Raw genomic sequence first — 20,530 nt, 5'->3', positions numbered from 1 at the left:
TTTAACCTCAAGTGACAATTTAACAACTTTGATTTTGACATTTTCACTTTTCGTTATGGTCCAAGTTATCTCATTATTTAATTTGATATACTTACAATGGCTAAATATATAGCTCAAATAATTGTTTTGGGTGCTCAAGTTGTTGGAAAAGCTTTTGCAAGAGCTCTTAAACAAGAAATAGCTGCTTCTCAAGAAGCCGCAAAGCGGGCTGGTGGCGGACCAGAAGGTGCAAGAAGGGCAGCTGCCAATGCTTCCACGGGTCTTACATTAGAAGAAGCTATGCAAATTTTGAATATTGATAAACTAGACCCTGAGAAAGTTAAGAAAAATTATGATCATTTATTCAATGTTAATGATAAATCCAAAGGTGGCTCTTTCTATTTGCAATCAAAAATAGTTAGAGCTAAAGAAAGAATAGATGTGGAATTAAAGCCAAAAGGGACGCAATCTGAGTCAAATCAATCAAAAGATGCATCGTGAAACCATAAAAAAATCTTCTGGACTGCAGCCAGTTTTATTTGTGTACATTTATGTTGTAGATATCTAGTGAAAGGGCAAGAGGTTTATAAAATACTTTATTATGTAGAAAATGGACACAATAGTGACTAGAGTACATCAGTCTTCTTATTATTAAAAATGTTGATTATGTCACAAAATGTTTTCTATAGAACCATTAATATTATACAGTTTCCTAAATGCTAAGCAGTATAAATGGTTACATTTTGCTAAGCATATCTCCTCTCTTATTGTATAGAATATAGTCTATGTGTCGCATTGTTAGTTTATATTAAAAACATCAACTTATTTTGCATACATTTTTTTTTACTGTAAAGCTACATATTAAAAGTCCTGTTATAACTATTTAAATAGAATAATTTGCAGTAATACAATAAAAGCAGTTTCCTATGGTAAAACATGCCAACTTTCAATATGTCATATAAATACTGTTTTGGATTTAAAATTAATTAATATTGCTCCTTGATTTGCAGTTTATTTTGTGCGACAATAAGTCATATAACATAACTAATAGAATATCCTGTTGTTTCTGTTTCACAATAAACATACAAATACATTCCTAATAATTGAAAATATGTTAAAAGAATTTCTTATTAATAACCTATTTGACTAGAAAAATGATTATCAAAATTCGTAAGAGTAAAAAAAATGGAAGAAATTGAGCATTGGAAGATCTTTTCATTTCAGTAAAATCTTTTCTTTCTATCATTTATGACAATCCATTTGTTCCCTTCCATTACATTTTATCACCAATAGGCCCTTTATTTCTTAATTTAGTTTTCCAAAAAATATTAATAATATGGTATAATAAATTAAGTAATAAAGATCAAAACTGTAAATGTCAATGACTAGATATGACTAATTCAATTAATATACTTAAAAATATTATTGCCACTTTTTTTGTCAGAAATCTTTTTTGACTGTATGAATGGCAGTGATATTGGCAAATTGCCTAAAATATTTTACTCTTATTAATAAGTTTGTTTTAGGATGGTTTTACATCCATTAAAACAACTACTTCATAAGGGCTGCACTCTGACATACCTAACAAATTGCAAAGCCAACCATAGAACCCTTTTTCAAAATCACAAACATCTTTCCACCAATTTGCTCCGCTGAAAGTGAGTTGTACTACGCCAGCATATAATCCCACACCAATTGTAAAAATTACTATTAAAAAGGGATATGATAAAATAACAATGGGTGCAAAAAATGCCTTTTTGATCCAATTAAAATTTTCAGTGACATGTGAGAAAATGTTATACCAGGCTAATGTACCAATATAGAATGAATATGCAGCTGAAATGAAAACCACAAAAGGTACACAAAGCAGGCTGAATACAAAAATGTGTGGTCCATTATACAGTGAACACTTGGACACATCCATTTTACTGTACTCATCAGCCACAATAGAGGCCTCTATTATCTCTAGCTCTTCCCTGGATATATTCAATTTGACATCAACATTCTGTCCTTTCTTTTTTCCTCGTTTAATTGTACCCGTCATTGTCAAATACCCGTCTTTTGAATTATCAGTCAATGATGTAGGTGAAATAGACCCCTCAGATTCAACTTTAAGTGTAGTTATTTCAGTATCCGCATTCTCATAATCAACCACTCCAGGAACAATATTAACTCGCTTTTTCCTTTTAGCACTGTTCTTAAGACTGTCTGTAAGAGGTCCCATTTCAAAACTATTCTCGGATTGAGTTTGGGACATGCTGTTTGGAGTAGCACAAGTGCTTTCATTATTATCAGAGTTTAATATTCTGCATCCCTTTATAGTTTCCATTTCATTCACTTCTCTCAGGTCTCCAAGACTAGAACAAGCATCAGAAGAGTTTTCATAAATTGGAGATAAATCTATAATCTCCCGACTGTTGTGTAAAGTGGAGAGAGCATGGTATCCATTCTTCTGTAACTTTTGTTGTGAGTCAATGAGAATGTTTGTGTCATTCATGTCTTCATCATTAACATCATTGATAATTGGAAGATTGATTTTCATATTTGATTTCAGTCCTTCCATAGTTGAATGTATAATGCCATTGACAACATGTTCAGTAACTGGAGATAGTCCGTTTTTATATTTGGTTGACATATCATTATCAGCAACTCCCTGCAAAATAGTAGTAGTCTTAGACATAGAATTAAAGGTTTAATGTTTTTACATTTTAGTATACTAGTATGGAATAGCAAATATTATGGATTATCTTGAAATAAACTGTAGTCGATAATAGATTTGAAGGTTACAATTAGTTTGTATCATGAAAGAATTTTCCAAAAAATATAATTATCACGAAAATGTAAGTTAAAGGATACAAACCTGCACTGTTATAATGTGATCAACGTGACCCGACACGGAATTTTGTTTCTTTCCATTTCGTTTTTTAGGTAATATAAAAATCGGCTGTTCAACTTTAGCCATGGTACAATTTGTATTCAATTCAAAATTTGAATGTCTTCAATTGAACAAAAAGCCGGCTTTACGAAGTCGATAATATATCGTTATTAATTAGAGAAGGGAAACACCGTGCTATATTTATATACACATATGAAATTTTACACTCATATAAAATGTTTTTCGCATATTTTTATGTGATAAATTAAGTTAATTTAAATAAACTTTTCTCGATTGTACCAATTTTTCACATTTTATTTCAATGGCTGACTAGAGATGTACTTCAATGCAATTACGGTTTACAATCTAAAGTTTCTAGGTGATTATTTTAATTATCATTAAAATATAATAGCGTGTTACGAAAATTTCGGTAGATAAATTTTAATTGAAACACAAATTGAAAATTGTTTCAAATTGACTTGAATATAAGAAATGGATTTATTCACTTAAAAACGCAAGATTTATTTTAGTATTGGTGATTTTTTTGGATTATATGTATGGAGGAATAATATAAAAAACATTGATATTTTATTTTGAAAATTTGAATTAAAGAATATTATAAAATACAGTGTCCAACATCTTGTATTTCATTAAAAATCAACAATGTAAAGAAAATAAAAATATAGATATTTTAAATTGTACTTATGGTTTTAGATATTAATAAATTAATTTTAATAAATGTTATAATTTTTGTACTTCAAAATTTAACTTTGCTGGTTTACCAAACTTCAATTCACATCTCATAATGATCTTATTTACGTAGCTGTCAATAACATATTGAGCGGTTTATTACATAGAATTTAAAAGAAGTATGCTAGATGACTTATTTCGTATTTAAGGCATAAGTTTTATACATTATATATAACATCATGTTAAAGGTGACAAATTTATGACAATATTATACTTTCTTATAATCTTAAACTTGTTTAAATTGAACATAACCTCTTCTTTAGGGAATGGTGAGTTTGGTAACCGGCGGGGCTTCAGGTTTAGGCAAAGCAACTGTAGAAAGATTAGCTAAGAATGATGGAAGAGTTGTAATATTGGATATTCAAGGATCAAGAGCACAGGCACTTGCGAAAAGCCTCGGCGATAATGTTGTCGTTTCTGTTGGTTGTGTAAGTTATCAATTTTTCTATAAGTGTTTCGATGCTCTTTCTTAGTAAGGTGATAGTTTAGTACAAATGAATCTTTCATAAGGTTGTATTTCAAATGCTTATGGTACTAGTAAATTTTTATCATTTATTAAAAAAAAGTGTGCTATCCATTATAAATCCTATTTCTAGGTGACTTCAACAAGTGATGTAACGAAAGCATTGGAGTTAGCAAAAACAAAATTTGGGAGATTAGACACTCTGGTCAATTGTGCGGGTTTTGCACAAACTTACCAAGTGTACAACTTTAAACAAGACAGGGAATGCAGTAAAGATGATTTTATTAAGTGTTTAAATGTAAGTCACTAAAGTAATTTTCTTTTTATTTTTTCAATTTCATGGGTGATTTGATAATTACTGAATTTCAATTCTTTCATAATGTTATCTACTTATCAAGAAAAAAAATGCCAGAAAAGCCCAAATTTATGGAAATTAGAATCAACTGAGCTTTCTTTTAATAACATCCTTAAATTAAAGCTATTAGGGTTCTAAATGAACTCTGATCCTTTCAGACTGCATCCTATTGCTTCCAATTGATATCCAATACTACAATGTGAATCTTTTGCTATAACCAGTAATTTATCGAAGTTATCTGGTTGACTGTGTACTGTGTAGCCAAAATAATTTAGGACACATGGGTAGCAAATTGTGGAGAGCCTAGTCTTATCTTATGTGGATGTAGATAATAATACAGATAATTGTAGTTTTTTGTCTGAAAATGTCCTCTCAAAGTTAATAACAATTTGTTTTTATTTTAGGTTAACACTATTGGAACATTCAACACAATTAGGTTAGCAGCTGGCTTGCTAGGTAAAAATAAACCAAATGATGATGGTCAAAGAGGTGTTATTGTTAATACAGCATCTACAATAGCTTACGAAGGTGATATTGGTCAGGCAGCATATGCAGCTTCCACAGCAGCTATAATAGGAATGACTTTACCAATTGCTAGAGATCTCGCATCACAAGGGATTAGAGTAGTTACTATTGCACCAGGTTTGTGTAAATAAGTATAATTTACAATGTTTTAGTTATTTTTTTTTTAAGTTGAAATTAAAAAATATTTTTCAGACTTATATATTATGGGCATAACTACATCATTAACAATGTCATATGTATATAATACCCCATATTTATATATGTATACATAACAATATATGGATATAATACACCATATTTCCAAGTTGAAAATATGTGACATGTGTATACACTAGGTGCAAGTGGTGATATTTGGTCTTAATCATATAAAAATCTGAATATGTTTTAACTTAATAAAATATCTGGGAGAAGACTGTTGATTATATTTATTAATAGTTTTGTGAAATTCAAACAAAATTACACACAATGCATATGACTTAAATTTTATTAAAATGTTTAATTTTTGTTTCAGGGACATTTGATACACCACTTTTATCATATTTACCATTGAAGATGATTGAGTTTATAAAGCGTATGACACCTTTCCCATCGAGACTTGGCAAACCAGAGGAATTTGCACATTTAGTAACCAGTATAGTAGAGAATCCTATGCTAAATGGTGAGGTTATAAGACTGGATGGTGCACAGAGATGGTTTCCTTTATAAATAATGTTGTTTGTTAATTTAGATTAGTTAATATATATAAGACGAAAATATATGTACAAATGATGTGACTGCCATTTTGTTTTTTTTTAATGTATTCTTAATAAATATATTTTAATGCAAATCATTCACATAAAAGGGAAATAGAATTAGATCAATTTTTGTAAATTGAGAATGTGTTCGAGTAAAGTTCAATCATTGGAGGTGATAATGCAGTCTAATTATTCCACGTCCAGACTTAATTTCGAAAGCTTTATGACTGACAGATATTTGATCCATTAAATATATCCCCAGAGTCATCTCCATAGAGACATTCAACTTATTTGACCCAATTAATGTAAGTGTGCATGTCGTGCGTTATTAGTTTTAAGTAAAACATTGTTTTGTATTGTACTTTTATTGGAATCATTTCATGTTTCTTTTTTAAGAACTTTAAATAATATTAACATAAAATAAATAATTAGTTAAGAGATAAGTTTTCACTGTTATAATTAACGTAAGAAATATGGTTTTATCGATATTCTTGTATGGCTTTGAATCATGGTAAATTTTCGAACCACCTGGAAAGTAATTGTGTTATGTGTTACCAACAAAAAGTAACGTCTACAAATTGTTTATAGGGTAAGTAGACGGTAAAAGACCACATGCCGACCTGCCCGCTGGACTGTTACCAGTAAAATCGAGTGAAAGCAAAGTCAATAACTAAACTTCATAAATATTACCTTGAGGATAACGTAGGATAGGGTGGCGTGGAAAGATCGATTTCGTCAGTGTTTTAAGACAGACCTTCAGTATTATCAATCACTGAGAAGATAATAGTTAACCTATTTTAACGCAATTAAATAAGAAAGAAAAATAATTGTTTTTTAAAATTTCATCGAAAAGTCCGTTTTGTCTGCCTCTGCAACGTCTTAGACTTCGTATTACGAGGGCCAAACTGAAAGTTTTTAGAACTGGCAACTTAAAAGCATTATATTAAAAAAATAAGTTTAAATTTTGAAAATAGAACTCTTTACCAATAATATTGAGTATACATTTCATTCATTTGTCATTTGTTTTACGATTTGGCGGCAAATTGAAAATTGTCTGTGCACGTCAGAATGAATTTAAGCCGAGAAAATTTTCGTGCAATGATTTTTTATGACTTTCGATGTCATATAAGTCAACAAGAAAGTTATGATCGACTTCGATTGGCTTTTCACGATGAAGCCCCATCTCGTGCCACAGTTTACAACTGGTTTAATGAATTCAAACGTGGTCGAACTAATCTCACCGATGATTTGCGTGAGGGACGGCCTTCTACAGCGACGACTGAAGACAATATCAGTGTTGTGCGGCGTATGATAGAGACTGACAAAAGAGTGACCTATCAGCAGATTCGGACAAGTCTAGGCATAGGTATGAGTCAAGTGCACAAAATCTTCCATGAACATTTAGCGGTCAGGAAGCTTTGTGCCCGCTGGATACCGCATAATTTGACCGAGGCTCAAAAACTCCGCCGTGTTGATTGGTGCCGAGAAATGATCCAAAAATTTAACGGAGGTGACTCAAATGCTGTGTTCGACATAATAACGGGTGACGAAAGCTGGATTAACTGTTATGATCCGGAAACCAAAAGACAGTCTGCTCAGTGGGTGTTTCCTTCCGAAGAGTTGCCAACTAAAGTGAAGAGAGGTCGAAGTGTTGGAAAAAAGATGGTGGCCTCGTTCTTCGGAAAGACAGGTCATTACGCGACAGTTGTCTTAGAGGATCAGAAAACGGTTAATGCAGAGTGGTACACTAACAACTGTTTGCCACTTGTCTTGGAAAAAGTTCGAGAGAAACGACCTCGCAGCAGGATCCTCCTTCATCACGACAATGCTTCGTCGCACACCGCCAGGCAAACGATCGACTATTTGGCGACCTCAGACGTGGAATTACTGGGTCACCCGCCGTACAGCCCCGACCTCGCACCCTGCGATTTTTATTTATTCCCGAAAATAAAAGAAAAACTTCGAGGAAAACATTTTATGGACGCCGAAGTAGCAGTGGCTGCGTTTCAAAACGCCGTCGAAGAGACCCCTAAGGCCGAGTGGGCAAGGTGCTTTTCTCAATGGTTCCATCGAATGCAGCGATGTATTGATGTAAATGGACGCTATTTTGAAAAGTTATAATAAAACTAATAACTTGCTAGAATGCTTAGTTTTTGATTTTCTAAGAACTTTCAGTTTGACCCTCGTACGGTACCAAAGTCTGTTTCAAGACGTGAAAAGAATCTAATAGGCGGCAAAAAGTCGTGGAAGTAATACAAGAAAATATATTAATATGTCTATGATTTGAAAAAAAAAATCGTGTATTTGATGTTTCTTATTTTTACTAACCATTACTGTAGTATATTCGTCCAAAAGAGACTTATTCATTAATTTAAAATTTAATAATGTGTAATTGCAGTATGTTAGCAGATGTACTAATAATAAGCTATATTATATATATAATAAGCTATATTATTATAATATTTTACAGCCGTCAGCTTCCTCTTAGCTAAATAATTAAATGATGTAAAGACATAATATAAAAATAATTATTTGCGCTATGCGGATGCGTTCAGTTTACCCTGTTATTAGCAATGTATGCCTTATGCGGGCCGTGGTGAGAGACTACTCAAGCACATTATTTTTCTTTCATCGACAGAGGAAAAGAGTGTTTACTAGCTTCGTTCCTGTGTTGATTGATCCCGTTTACCCGAAAAGGAGCTTTCTAGATGAATTTTACAATTAACAAATGTTTTCCGTTCAAGTTTTAAAAGACATCTATCGAAACGACAAGATCTCACAGGCATGTGACGCATGTACGGTGGGGTTCCAAATGAAAATTCTGCTAAGAATATGTAACGTTCACGTGAGTATGTTCTATGACTGGTCACAAAAGCCAAAGAACCTTTAAAACTTAAATAATTGATATATTTAAAAGTTTCAACAAATGTGTAGAAAAGCAGTACAAAATCTAAATATCGACGTAAATATAATTCTGTTATCTACATATCTTTAAATAATCCTATCAACCCTGACCTGTCAACCATTAGAGAGGAAAAAAAAAGAGGGGAAATGGTTATTTTAAAAATAAACGTAGTTTAGATTTAAAACAGTATTTAATTTATATATTAAAATGGTAAGTTTTATCTCATAATTCTTAAATCAGCGCTCGAAAATTAAAGAAAATAATTTTATTGTTGTCTATTATTAAGTGAGAAACGGTATTATCAAACACGTAAGTTGAATTCGTGCAAGAGGTCGTTGTACAGTCTGCACGCTCGTATAAGGAAATAATTTTTCCGGTATACAGTGAACGTATAACAATGTGAGCTTGCACAAGTTTACTAGTGCTAAATCTTATGTCACTCAAGAGTTCAGAATCACGGTGTCAGTAATAATTTTTTGCAGATAAATTACATCCGCCATGTTCATATAGTGGCAGCAAATGGAAACTTGCTATTAACTATGTAGTTTGATAAGGAACGTCGTTGTAGCGTTCTTTTTGTTTTTCCTGCGCTTTTGGGTGTAAAGCCTCATATGGATTTGAATTCAGACTCCGTCAGTGATGACCGCTGTCATTATATTTGTATTTATTTTGAGTACTAATTACATGCATGGGTGGTAGCTCACATGCGCCCTCTAATCATGTATACTGGTGATTTCGTCTTTAAAAAGATTCAGATACGTGTTCAGTTTTTAATTCACATCCATTAGCTGAACGCGTACACGGTTTCTAAATTGTAGAAAATGTCATAAAGGTTTCTGAATAACTTCGATTCTTTCAATATACACTCGATACAAATAGGATGCATATCCAAGATGGCTACGAACAGAAGCACAGTATAAAATTACGAAGCATTTAACAATTTTAAACTCTGCTGCTCATATTATATGAAACCAAATGATCTGTTTGCCTTCTTCTTAATGAATGTCTCGAAAAGAAATTTGGTGTCAAAAATAATATTCAAGGTCTTGGGGTCACTGGTTCTGTTTAAGATAGTATCATGGATTTTGTATATATGTAATAAGGGGTAGTGTTTGCGGGTAAATAAGCAAAAGCAATCGTACAAAGTACTCTGATACATTAAGTACAAGTTCCTAAGAATGACAATAAGTTTGCAAGCTTGTAAGATTCTGTGGAAAGTTCTGTTAGAATATTTTCTTGTTTCTATGTTCATTGTTCCTGTTAAAAACCCTTATGTATACATTTACGTACGTATACGATTACCTTTTTATTTGTACTTTTAGTCCAATTTTGTGAATCTACCGCGGATGCGCCACATGGCGGAGAGGGTCCGAGGGCTCGCGAATCTTGCTGATACTCAGGTGTGTTTTACGCCTGCCACGGGTAACACCTGCTAGTCGTAAAATTCATCGAATAAAACCTTTGATTTAAAAATATAGGATAGCTTCTGGACTGAGTGTTCTCTTTGTTGTTGTACATTTACTAGTATTAGCATGGACTGTCTTAGTATTTATTCTATCTTATAAGGAGTGGCCTCCAATAGGTGGACTGGTGACATAGAGAAGATCACGGGAAATTGAAAGATTCCGGCAGTGCAAGACCGGACATGGTGGCGATTTTCGAGGGAGGAGTCATAATAATGATGATGGAGAATTTACACCGCACCTGGAATGAGAGGCAGCAAGCTTATTTCAAAAAGGAGATCACTCAGAATTCCTGTAGTGAGTCACCTTTATTTTATAGTTTAATAGTTTTGTTCGATGAATTTTACGACTACCAAGTCTTACCCGTGCCAGGCGTAAAATACACCTGAGCTAAGGCGGGCTTCGCAACGCCTCGCACCCTCAATGCTATGATACGCATGCGCCTTGAGTTCCCGAATGAAAATTCGACCAAGAATACATTTGTAGACAGTCATAGGGTAAAGCGCATGCGCCACATGGCGGAGAGGATCCGGGGGCTCGCGAATCTCGCTGACGCTCAGGTGTGTTTTACGCCTGGCACGGGTAGCACCTGCTAGTTGTAAAATTCATCGCACAAAATTATTGAATTTGGAATTAATGATGGTTTCAGTACTGAGTGATGTAAGAATGGCTTCATTAATTAGTATCAGGGTGTGATGTAAAATATTATTGCATGGCATTCGACATTTACTAACACTAGAAAATGTATACACTATCTCATTGGTTGTTAGTGATAACAAGGTAACGGTGCGTTTACACTAGAAAAAAATTGTATTTTGCTGTGTCTAATTTACCTTCCTTTTTTCATTGACTATGACTATTTACGTATTTTATGTGCCATGCGAGTGGCGGAAGAAAAATACTTGTACGGGTAATACAAGGTTTTTTTCATTTTTCGATTGCGAGAAAACAAAAGCTTGGTGTGATTTAGGTAGTGTGTATTATATATATACAGAGACTATTTACAATTGTCCCACCATTTACATCATATCAACCGATCGACGCCCACTGCAAGGCATAGACTTTCCTCAAAGATTGCCTCGATTTCGTCTTGCGCTGCTAGGATCACCTAGTACAGAGCCTACCCAAGACGTGTCTACCGGGCATTGACTGCCACTCGTGAACCTTTCAGCTCCTGCGGTCATTGGTTCGACGAATGCTGTGCCCTGCCCGCTGCCACTTTAGACTTGCAATTCTTTTTTATCTACGTCGGTGACTAGTTCTTCTGTGGATTACCTAATTTCTGATTTAATCTGACAGCGAAGCTCCAGGCATTTAAAAATTCAAAATATCTTTATTTCAGCAGGCATTTGTAGATTATTTAAAAATTAAAGGTAGTAAGCTAACATTGGCTCGGAATGCTATACTTCTGAGAAGAGCGAGGAACTAAAAAGTAATAATTTTTAAATGAAATTTAACAATTTTTATGTGGATATTATAACCGTGCAAATGAGTCAAAAAACCCTGCTCTACATCGAAGGTTGGATGTTGGATGATATATAATAGCTCTCGCCATTACTCTTAAGTTTACAATTGCGTACTGTTTACAGTTTTGACTTAAATACACTGGCAGCAATTACAATTACGGTAATAGTTACCCTGCTGGCGACTGACCTTTAAATATGCGAATTTAAATTTGACCGCTCAAGAATAGTTTGAGCCTTAAAAGTATCGTGGCCGTAGTGGACAGTAACAATTGACGTATGATGTGATGTTAGATATGTAACGTTCACGTTCTCACTTCAACGCTATACACGAGTATCTCTATGTAACTAAAAAAAAATAAGTACAAGCTCTGCAAAAAAACAAATTATTTTATTTCAGAATATGTTCAGGATAAATATGTTTAGAAATGAATTGTTCTTAGTTTAAGGATTTTTATTCGCAAAATAATCATAATAAAAATTACAAGCTCCACTGAGTTTCCGGTTAATTCTTTCTGGATTTTCTTGGACTTTCACTTTGACGTATTGTTATGCGCATATTCATTCGGGAATTTACCGCGCATGCGTCACATGGCAGTGAGGGCACGAGGGGTCGTGAAGCTTGTCGTAGCTCAGGTGTGTTTTGCGCCTAGCACGAGTAACACCTGCTAGTCGTAAAATTCATCGAACAAAGCAATAGAAGAGTTATGAATTGAACATGGCTTCTGTACTGAGTGATTCTCTTTGCTGATGTAATCTCGCAGACTCACATTTAAGTTGCGGATTGGATGATGATAAAGAGATAAGAATGCGTTTACATGAGGGCAAAATGTCAGTCCACATCTGTCGCTTGGACAGCGTAGACGCGTTCTCTTTCTCTTATGTATATCGGTTCTATATATCCGTCAATGTTTGCTGCCTTTTGTAATAATTTGTTTTACCTACGATATGTACTGTTTTATTTCCTGTTTCTTGGTATGATTCGCGGACAACTATGATAAGCGTAAAATAGAAGTGCGTCATCCGTTGCGGCGACGTTCTTGTTGTTGAGTTGTATGTAAAACAAGACAGTTGTAATACGGGTTTAAAGGTCAACTTCGGTCAATGTGTGTAGTATATTACTAGACAACTCTTAAGAGGCAATTTTCGTTAATCGACAAGGCGATGTTACACCGTATAAACTGTTACACCTCGTAAAAAGTAGTTGCATGTAAACGCATCTTTTAATTTCTTTACAATTTGTCGCTTAAAAGTTTCATCTGTTTCTTTCATTTACAAAAGTGCAAATAAAAGAGGGCTATGAATGTATCAGAAAACCATTTCATATATTTTTCCCTTTTACAATTTGTGCAATGGCAGACTCGAAAACCTAAATTGATGAAAAGTCTAAAGTTCTTATATTTCAAAAAAAAAAAAAAACATCCGTACACAAGATTAAATATAAAATACTCAACAACGTTTTCACGGAGTAGTGTATAAAGTAATAAATGTTAAAATGGTGTCGCTATTGTTGAAATAATTTGTCAGTAGCGTCAAATAAAATTGTATTTCGAACTATTCGTGCAATGCAGGCAAGGCCGTTAATTTTACAAACGATTACATATTTATTTCAATTGCGAGGTTTGTTCTCGTTCTGGTAGACTGTTTATCATGGCATTTATTGCTTTATCCCTTGTCAATGTGACAGTTGGCGGCGCACAACGGGCAAGCGCGACGGGGAGCCGCTTGGCGGGAAAATTCACGTATTGAGATATTTGCTTTGCCAATGCATTCGATTCATTTATGTAATTTATTCTATTTTCAAATTTAAAATTAAAGGTTATAGCGTATTTCTTTCGCTTTTAGTATTTTAGATACTTACGTATTAACGTCAAGCAGCTAAAGATTTTATGTGTCGATTTTTTAGATAGTTTTCTATTTACACCTAAAATTTTTGCGACAATTTATGAAATAATATATTTTATTTAAAATGGAAATTGTTTGTAAATTCAAAACTCTTTTTACAAACCAACTAGTAAAACCTAACCTATTAATGCGGTGGCAAAACCGTATTTTATTAGTTGTTTAACCCAAGGATTACTAAAGAGGTCCCGGGGGTAAATCGACTTCTATTTATCAACGCAACTTCTTATTAACTAGATTGGTAGACAGACTAAGACCAACTTACGCAGTAGTTTTTTTAAACTTTCATTATTATTTTTTCTTAGCGATTAGAAAAAATATTACGTACTTAAGTATTTTTACGTAATATGTCATTATTTACAATCTTTATCTACTTAATATTATGTCACGGATACATTACGAGAAAATCAAAAACGATATCAATTTTATAAAACCAATCGCAGATTCTATATTATCTATTTGTAAGAAGGGAAAGGGATTTTCTGAGTAATTTTGCTATATATACTATGGAGGTCTCAGGTTAATTTTAAAAAGGGTCTTTATAGCTCAAAATAGATGAAAAATTCCCGATTTAACCGATAATGAAAGCAATCAGAATATGCCAATTTAATTGCATAAAAAGCTTAGTTTTGCGAGAAAAGTTATTAAATATTATAAAATTAATATCTGCATTATTTTTAAATAATATATTTTTGTTAGAATTGTATTTTTATGGTACCAATAAATAACGTAAGAAAAATATTTAGTCTCGAAGTTCGAAAGTTTTAGATTGTTAAAAAAAATGTATAATTCGCTAAAACAATTGTTATTTCATTAAATATAATATTCTTAACTATTTTTAAAGAAAAATATTTTTGTTATAATTAAATTCGTACCAAATTTTTAAGAATATCGAAAGTTGTTAAGTGTCGAAATTTTAAATGTCTACCTCGGTGAACAAGCAGTACATTTGTATGTTGTCATTCGCTCAGGCAGTTATATGAACTAATTATACTATCTACATAATATCAGATACCTGTCTTGCGCTGTCCGCATCTAGCGACTTCCCGTGACTGCGAACATGTCATGTTCACTTAGTGGGAGCGTACCCATGCCACATCTGTATTTTTTCATTATTTTCCATAAATATTTATGTTAATGCATCAAACATCTTTGTTACTCTTATTTCCGCAGCAAGGAGGATATCTAAACTCATTCAGTCTCGAAGATTGAAAAATCTAGGTCTGGCGTAAATAGCTCTAACAATTGTGTAAATTATAATTAATTTGTGTAAAAATTATTGAGAATAATATAATTAAATTTTATTGTTATTTTAATATTCATTTTTGATACAATTACATCCGCATTATGTAAAATATCAAAACTCTGCAGTCAACGCCCAGTTTCGAAGTTGCAAAGATGTAACTTGTTGAATCAGGAAAGAAAGGCAATTGGTATTCTACTAAGGTAAATGCCTTATAAGATTATTAGCGCACAACAATTTCCACATCGTTAACAACTTATAAACCAGAACATAAACGTATGTTACAAAGTACCGTTTAGTATGAAATCGTCTCGGCGGACATCTACATTAGGAAATATCAATTACTTTATATATACCGACGTGCATCTATGAAATGAATTTTGCTATTTCAGTTTGATAGTGTAATACAAGCGAATTTGCAATAAAATGCCCATTCGTACAATGAGGACCGTGGTTGTGAATTTTACTATGAGCAGTTCGAAGAACTAGAAGAGACTTTATTATACTATAAGAGATTTTATATTGCACACGTTATTGCGAAAAATTAAAATATCCCAGATAAAAACGGATACACAAGGAAATAGCGACCAAGTCATGCTTCAGCCCCGTAGGGCGCCCTTGAGTCAAAATCCTAATCGGATTTTATCGACGAGTGACAGTCCAAGTTGAGGTTCTCTCGAGGGGCTCCTAAACCTAGTTACTCCACGGAACCTCCGCCTAAGTGATCTAAGAGCTCGGTGGTCTTTTACTGGATTTAGCGAATTTATAAATATGTGGTCTAAACTGCCCCGTAGAATTTGGTTAATCCGTAAATGTCATTTGGGTAGTAGTGCAATTTAAGACAAAAAAAAAACGGGCGCACCAGAAGGATAATAGATTTTTTTTTTACTTTTGTGCGATAAATATATTAATTAATAGTAATTATTTTTATAGCTCTAGTTTATGTTATAATATCTTAATGATGATACAAGGTTTATATAGGGTATTGAATAATGTACAAGTTCAAGTTTTATGTCTATTTTTATGTGTAGCAATCATGGCAATCATTTGCCGAATAAACAGCTCTCGTTATTCTGTGAATACGGTTCTTCCAGTATTTTATATTTCTTGTTAACAGATGGCGTCTGCGGCGACTTAATTATACCTTTGAAAGCTGCATTTTATGGCAGCAGCCGGTGCGTTCCATTTCGTAAGTTTATTTAGGTGTGTTACGAATATTTCATGAGTCAAGACACATTGGTAATTAGATATTCTAAATACGTTAAAGTTAATTTAAAAAGGGAATCGCTAATTGGCAGTTTGACTTTTTAGACTGCGCTTTGGCAAGCGTAGCAATCGTCACTTTTACTAGTTCATCCATCAAACGTATATTATTTGAACTGTAAACCCGTACGTGAAACAAAAAAACTCATATAATTAGTGAGACGAGAATCTTAATAAATTCGTCGTCATTTAAGTCCTTAAACATCCATTGCAAGGCATAGGACATTCCCAAAAATACTAATGAAGGAATATAACATAATTGCCATGCTTAGCAGGCGACTCGGTGATCGCAGTGTGGTATTATGTTATGCAGAGAACGCTGCTGACAATCTTTTGGAAACTTGTTCATGAGCAGCGGCAATCAAATATTATTAATGCACAAAGCGTGAATTATATAAGATTGTGTCTTGGAAATCGAATCCGTGAACTCTGGTCACAAGTCTCAATCCTCTACCACTGGGCTACCATTATTAAAAATAATAAAGGATAGTTTACTGTCCGTGCTAATGTCGTGTAAAGATGCTAGATGCAAACCGCTTGCATACGGTTCGCTTTCATTTGGAAATCTATATCTAGTTGTAGGTGTTTAAAGCTTAAGTGATAACTTTATATTTATATAGAGAATTTAAAGAAAATGTCGTTACATGTTTAGTAAACAATTGTTTGAGAAAGAAAAGCATTATTGTAATAACGCTAATGTGAAATGTTATTAGAGAAAAATTGTGAAAAGTGTAACAAATTTTTAATATTTAATATGTGTAAACAAATAAATTTTAAAAAGTGAATAATAGCATTGTTCATCATTCACGATGATGATGGTGATGACGTAGATGTCTAGACGTTTTTTTCTAACGTAAAAACGAATGTAGAAAATCAATGTTCACAGTATGTAGATAAAAAATATAAAATGTGGAAGCACTAACGTGAGTGCATTTAACGGCTGTCTATTGAAGATTTCTTTTTATTAAGAGTTATTTTGACACATTATTTTTAAGATAAATTTTTGTCATTTTTTATAGCAAATTGGTATGTGTAAAATTCTTCAAGAGGTAAATGCTCATTTGCCAATAAAAAGCAAAAAGCTTCTACACTTATTTTCATTTGCCACATATAAAGAGATTATTCTGAAATTTTTTTTTCAATTTCTGTAGGAATGCGACAGGTGAATAACTTCGAGCAGTATGTAGGCTAAATTTTTTCTCTCAAAAATCCATTAACAGAACCTTTAATAATTTACTGCCACTTAAGTTTAACAGTTAACTTTGAGTTTTGTAATATCTTCGGACCATTTTAAGTTATCTTATCTATATCGACATCGCGGGACATATTGAGACCGAATATATGAAAAAATGTGTTCCACAGGAATCCCATACAGCACTACAAATCTAAAAATGCGGTCGAAATAAAAGTAACTTTGATGTTGTAAAGTTCAAATTTGTATAACTTGAATATTGGAACGTACAGCCAGTGTATAAAAGACCATCAATCATATGTGTCGCAGGATATAAAGTTGATTCAGAATCCTTTATTGTAGTCTGTTTTATAAATCTGTACGATGTACATTGCTGTTTCAATATACTTCACATGCCTTTTTATTTATTTAATTATACGAGAGATTAATCTAATTGGAGTTTCTATTAAAATGAGCTTTCCTGGTATTCTTCCACATACACCAGTGGCCGCTATAATTGATGGATAAGAATTTCAACAAATGAATATTGAATCAGAATAGATTACGAAAACAAATATACATATTTGTATGTGAAAATACGATGCGTACAATATTTTACATTAATGAAAACAACAAAGATTAATATCAGCACAAGAAAAATAAATATGTATATAATCCATCTTTATTTTATACATTAGGACAACGGACGTGAATTGATCTCTCTGTCTAAAATACACCCGTGCGACTCGACACGGAGCAAAACCAAACTTCGTAGTTTTGTCTGAAGATAAATGAGGCAAAGGTATTTATACTATTCTCTAGTGTTTATATAAAATAAATTTCTTGTATTTTGTTTCTTCGATCATCATCCATAACACTGTATTCAAACATTTGAAATTACTTTTTCGTCTTTATATATTTTTTAAATAAAATTGTTATAAAAGGTCGTAAGGTTTTCAAGGCGCGTTTAGGTATCCCAATAGCTTGACCAACGACATAAAAATTGCAGTTGACGGTTACGGCGTGTTTGAAAATCGATTTAAGTTCATTAAATAATAGTTATATCAACCTATATATAAAATAGTAACCACAATATAATTGGAGGATGTGGTGATTTTTAGTCCATTAAATTGAATAAATAAAAATGATTGTTACACGTACACCTTAAACAGATATACGTAATTATGTTTTTATTCGACTCCAATGCTTTCTCACTGGCGGTGTCGTAAATTTAAAAAATAAATAAACCGTCAATGAACAGCTAACGTCGGCAGTCTTCGCACCCGCATCGCTACACTCGACGCAACCGTAACGGATGGATGCCACACACGGCGCCATCTTGAGAAGGCTAATTTGCCCCCTACTAATTGTCATTAAAACAATTACAAGCCTTTTAAACGAAATCGCTCCTTGTTCACTTACAGCAGCGCAATTCGGAGGGCCAACTGCTTTTTTCCATGAGTAATCTTAGTAATTATTGTCGAAATTAACCAAATAACTTGACATTGTGGCTCGTTTTTCTTGGAAATGCCGCCGCTCTGTCGTCGTTTTTGTTAAATAGAAACGAGAGCGGTATTCGCATGCTTGTCCTAATGTTCTCGTTAAGTGGGTATTGTGTTTAAAATGATTGTTACAATAAAAGAATTATAATATTTTATATGAATTTATTAACATAAAAGAAGTTTTTGATATGACACGTATGTATCAAGTGTTGCATAAAGAAGCGGGAAAGTTAGGCGACTGCTAGAAACTTCAAATTTTCAGTGACGTCAATATAAAATTATAATATTTTTTTAAATTAATTTTTGATAATTGCCATTACAAAAAATTATGTATGTCACACGTTCGCAACATGAGTTTATCTTTCCTTTTAAATTCACAATATTATTATTCAAGAAGGCTTTCACATGCATTTTTGAATCGTCAATTATTTTAAGGTTACAAGTAGGTAAGATGAAGGCTTGGAATGCTGACGTGCTGGGAAGAGTCGACCAGAAATTCAACAGTTGCTCTAATTAAATGAAATTTAACAATGCTTGAAGTATATATTATAAAAGCAATCGTTTACATGAGTCACGAAACCAAGTTCCTTACATTTCAATCAACTAAAAACTATTTAAGATTTATTTATTTAATACTTTTAATTTTAGGTTTAGAACTAGAGGAAGTAAGATTTATGACGTTTAGAAACTTTATTATTTATACGTACTACACTTAGTCCCTTAAAGGATTAATTAACTTTTTAAACAGAAAATTTTGAGTATAATTTTACTTATTGTATTTATTATGTGCCTGTTACTATTTTTTTATTATTTAAAAGATATGTTGCATTACTTTAAATAAATATTTATTTTTCCACAGTTATTTAGTGTGTAAATTTGATCTTTTGGCTTTTATTAAAATTGTTTTAAGTTGCAGTAAAATTGTGTATTTTTGTTTGAAAGGACGTCAATATTTATTTTGCCTGGGTTGTTCAAAACCTGTTAGTAACGATGAAAAATTTGTTCATCAACTTTATTGCTACCAGAGCATCGGCGCGCCAAACACCATGCAAGGTCATGTACTCTCTGGAATAAACAAAATGGATATATATTCCTCAATTTTAGGGTATATCAGTTAATAAAACATGGAAGGCTACGACAATGGGTCAGTCATCATTTCAGTCGTAGAAAGTCTACAACTAGACAAATATTTTCGAGGACTGTGTGGAAGCGGCCAGCTTCCAGCGTTTTCCGACGACCCATATTGTCGTCTATCCACTTTGTGGGTGATTTCCCATACTACGCTTATCGGTCCGTGGTCATCAACTATATGGTTTACGTACTACCATCTCAACTTGCCAAATGTCTGTGATTTTCGTTCATCTTTTGATCTCCTTATTGCTGATTCGATCTCGTAGAGAAATTCCGAGTAAAGCTCTCTCGAAATAGGTAGTACCCATATGTTTTCGAATATACGTAATAAAAATTTTTTGTGGACCTTTTCGCTCGTGATATATTATTTCGCGAAAGGCAGCATTTTATGAAATTTATAAAAAAAGTCTATTAATTCTAACCTCAATAATTGAACTGTATAATTTAAACACGTGAACTCTGTCGTAACATAAACCAATTTCTCCGTTCGCTGTTACTACTCGTATTTAATGCGAAACAAGGCTAATCCGTGTAAAGGTATGTACACACAAACATTGGTTTCCAATAATAATATAATAATGAACCAAGTACCTTTATATCGTATCGTTCTAATTAATGTTTTTAAATAATTTCATTTAATATCCACGACGTTGTTATAAGAAGAATGCAAAAAGAACATTATTTAATATAAACTAGAATCACATTGCATAATCTAGTAATCTAGGAGCTCTCCCTTAACAGCATTCTTCAACCTAAGGCTACGAGGGTACCAAGCGCGTCTTCACCTGGGAAGAGCATATGACAAC

At 32.9% G+C, this 20,530-nt stretch overlaps 3 protein-coding genes across 3 annotated transcripts; 2 read left to right on the top strand and 1 right to left on the bottom strand.

Annotated features, from left to right (window-relative positions):
* Positions 1-23: 23 nt before the first annotated feature.
* On the top strand, positions 24-928 carry blp (mitochondrial import inner membrane translocase subunit Tim16). The gene has a single exon (XM_068763481.1). It carries the CDS (start codon positions 97-99, stop codon positions 478-480), a length of 384 nt encoding a protein of 127 aa, XP_068619582.1. The 5' UTR covers positions 24-96; the 3' UTR covers positions 481-928.
* Positions 929-1,145: 217 nt separating this feature from the next.
* Positions 1,146-3,041, bottom strand: LOC137920211 (transmembrane protein 169). The gene is made up of 2 exons (XM_068763480.1): positions 2,840-3,041; positions 1,146-2,632 (listed from the first exon to the last, which is right to left on the bottom strand). Exons 1-2 carry the CDS (start codon positions 2,939-2,941, stop codon positions 1,502-1,504), a joined length of 1,233 nt encoding a protein of 410 aa, XP_068619581.1. The 5' UTR covers positions 2,942-3,041; the 3' UTR covers positions 1,146-1,501.
* Positions 3,042-3,687: 646 nt separating this feature from the next.
* LOC137920201 (3-hydroxyacyl-CoA dehydrogenase type-2-like) lies at positions 3,688-5,993 on the top strand. Its single transcript, XM_068763467.1, has 5 exons — positions 3,688-3,792; positions 3,868-4,032; positions 4,201-4,365; positions 4,827-5,064; positions 5,459-5,993. The coding sequence occupies exons 1-5, from the start codon at positions 3,784-3,786 to the stop codon at positions 5,650-5,652; spliced, it is 771 nt and encodes a 256-aa protein (XP_068619568.1). The 5' UTR covers positions 3,688-3,783; the 3' UTR covers positions 5,653-5,993.
* The last annotated feature ends 14,537 nt before the right edge of the window (positions 5,994-20,530 follow it).

Source organism: Battus philenor, unplaced genomic scaffold (assembly GCF_028537555.1).
Source record: "Battus philenor isolate CCGP_79_NKW_IND1 unplaced genomic scaffold, ilBatPhil1.0.hap1 SCAF_18, whole genome shotgun sequence".
Taxonomy (NCBI): Eukaryota; Metazoa; Arthropoda; class Insecta; order Lepidoptera; family Papilionidae; genus Battus; species Battus philenor.
Note: the sequence above shows the minus strand (reverse complement) of the source record. Positions and strands in the feature narration are given on the sequence as shown.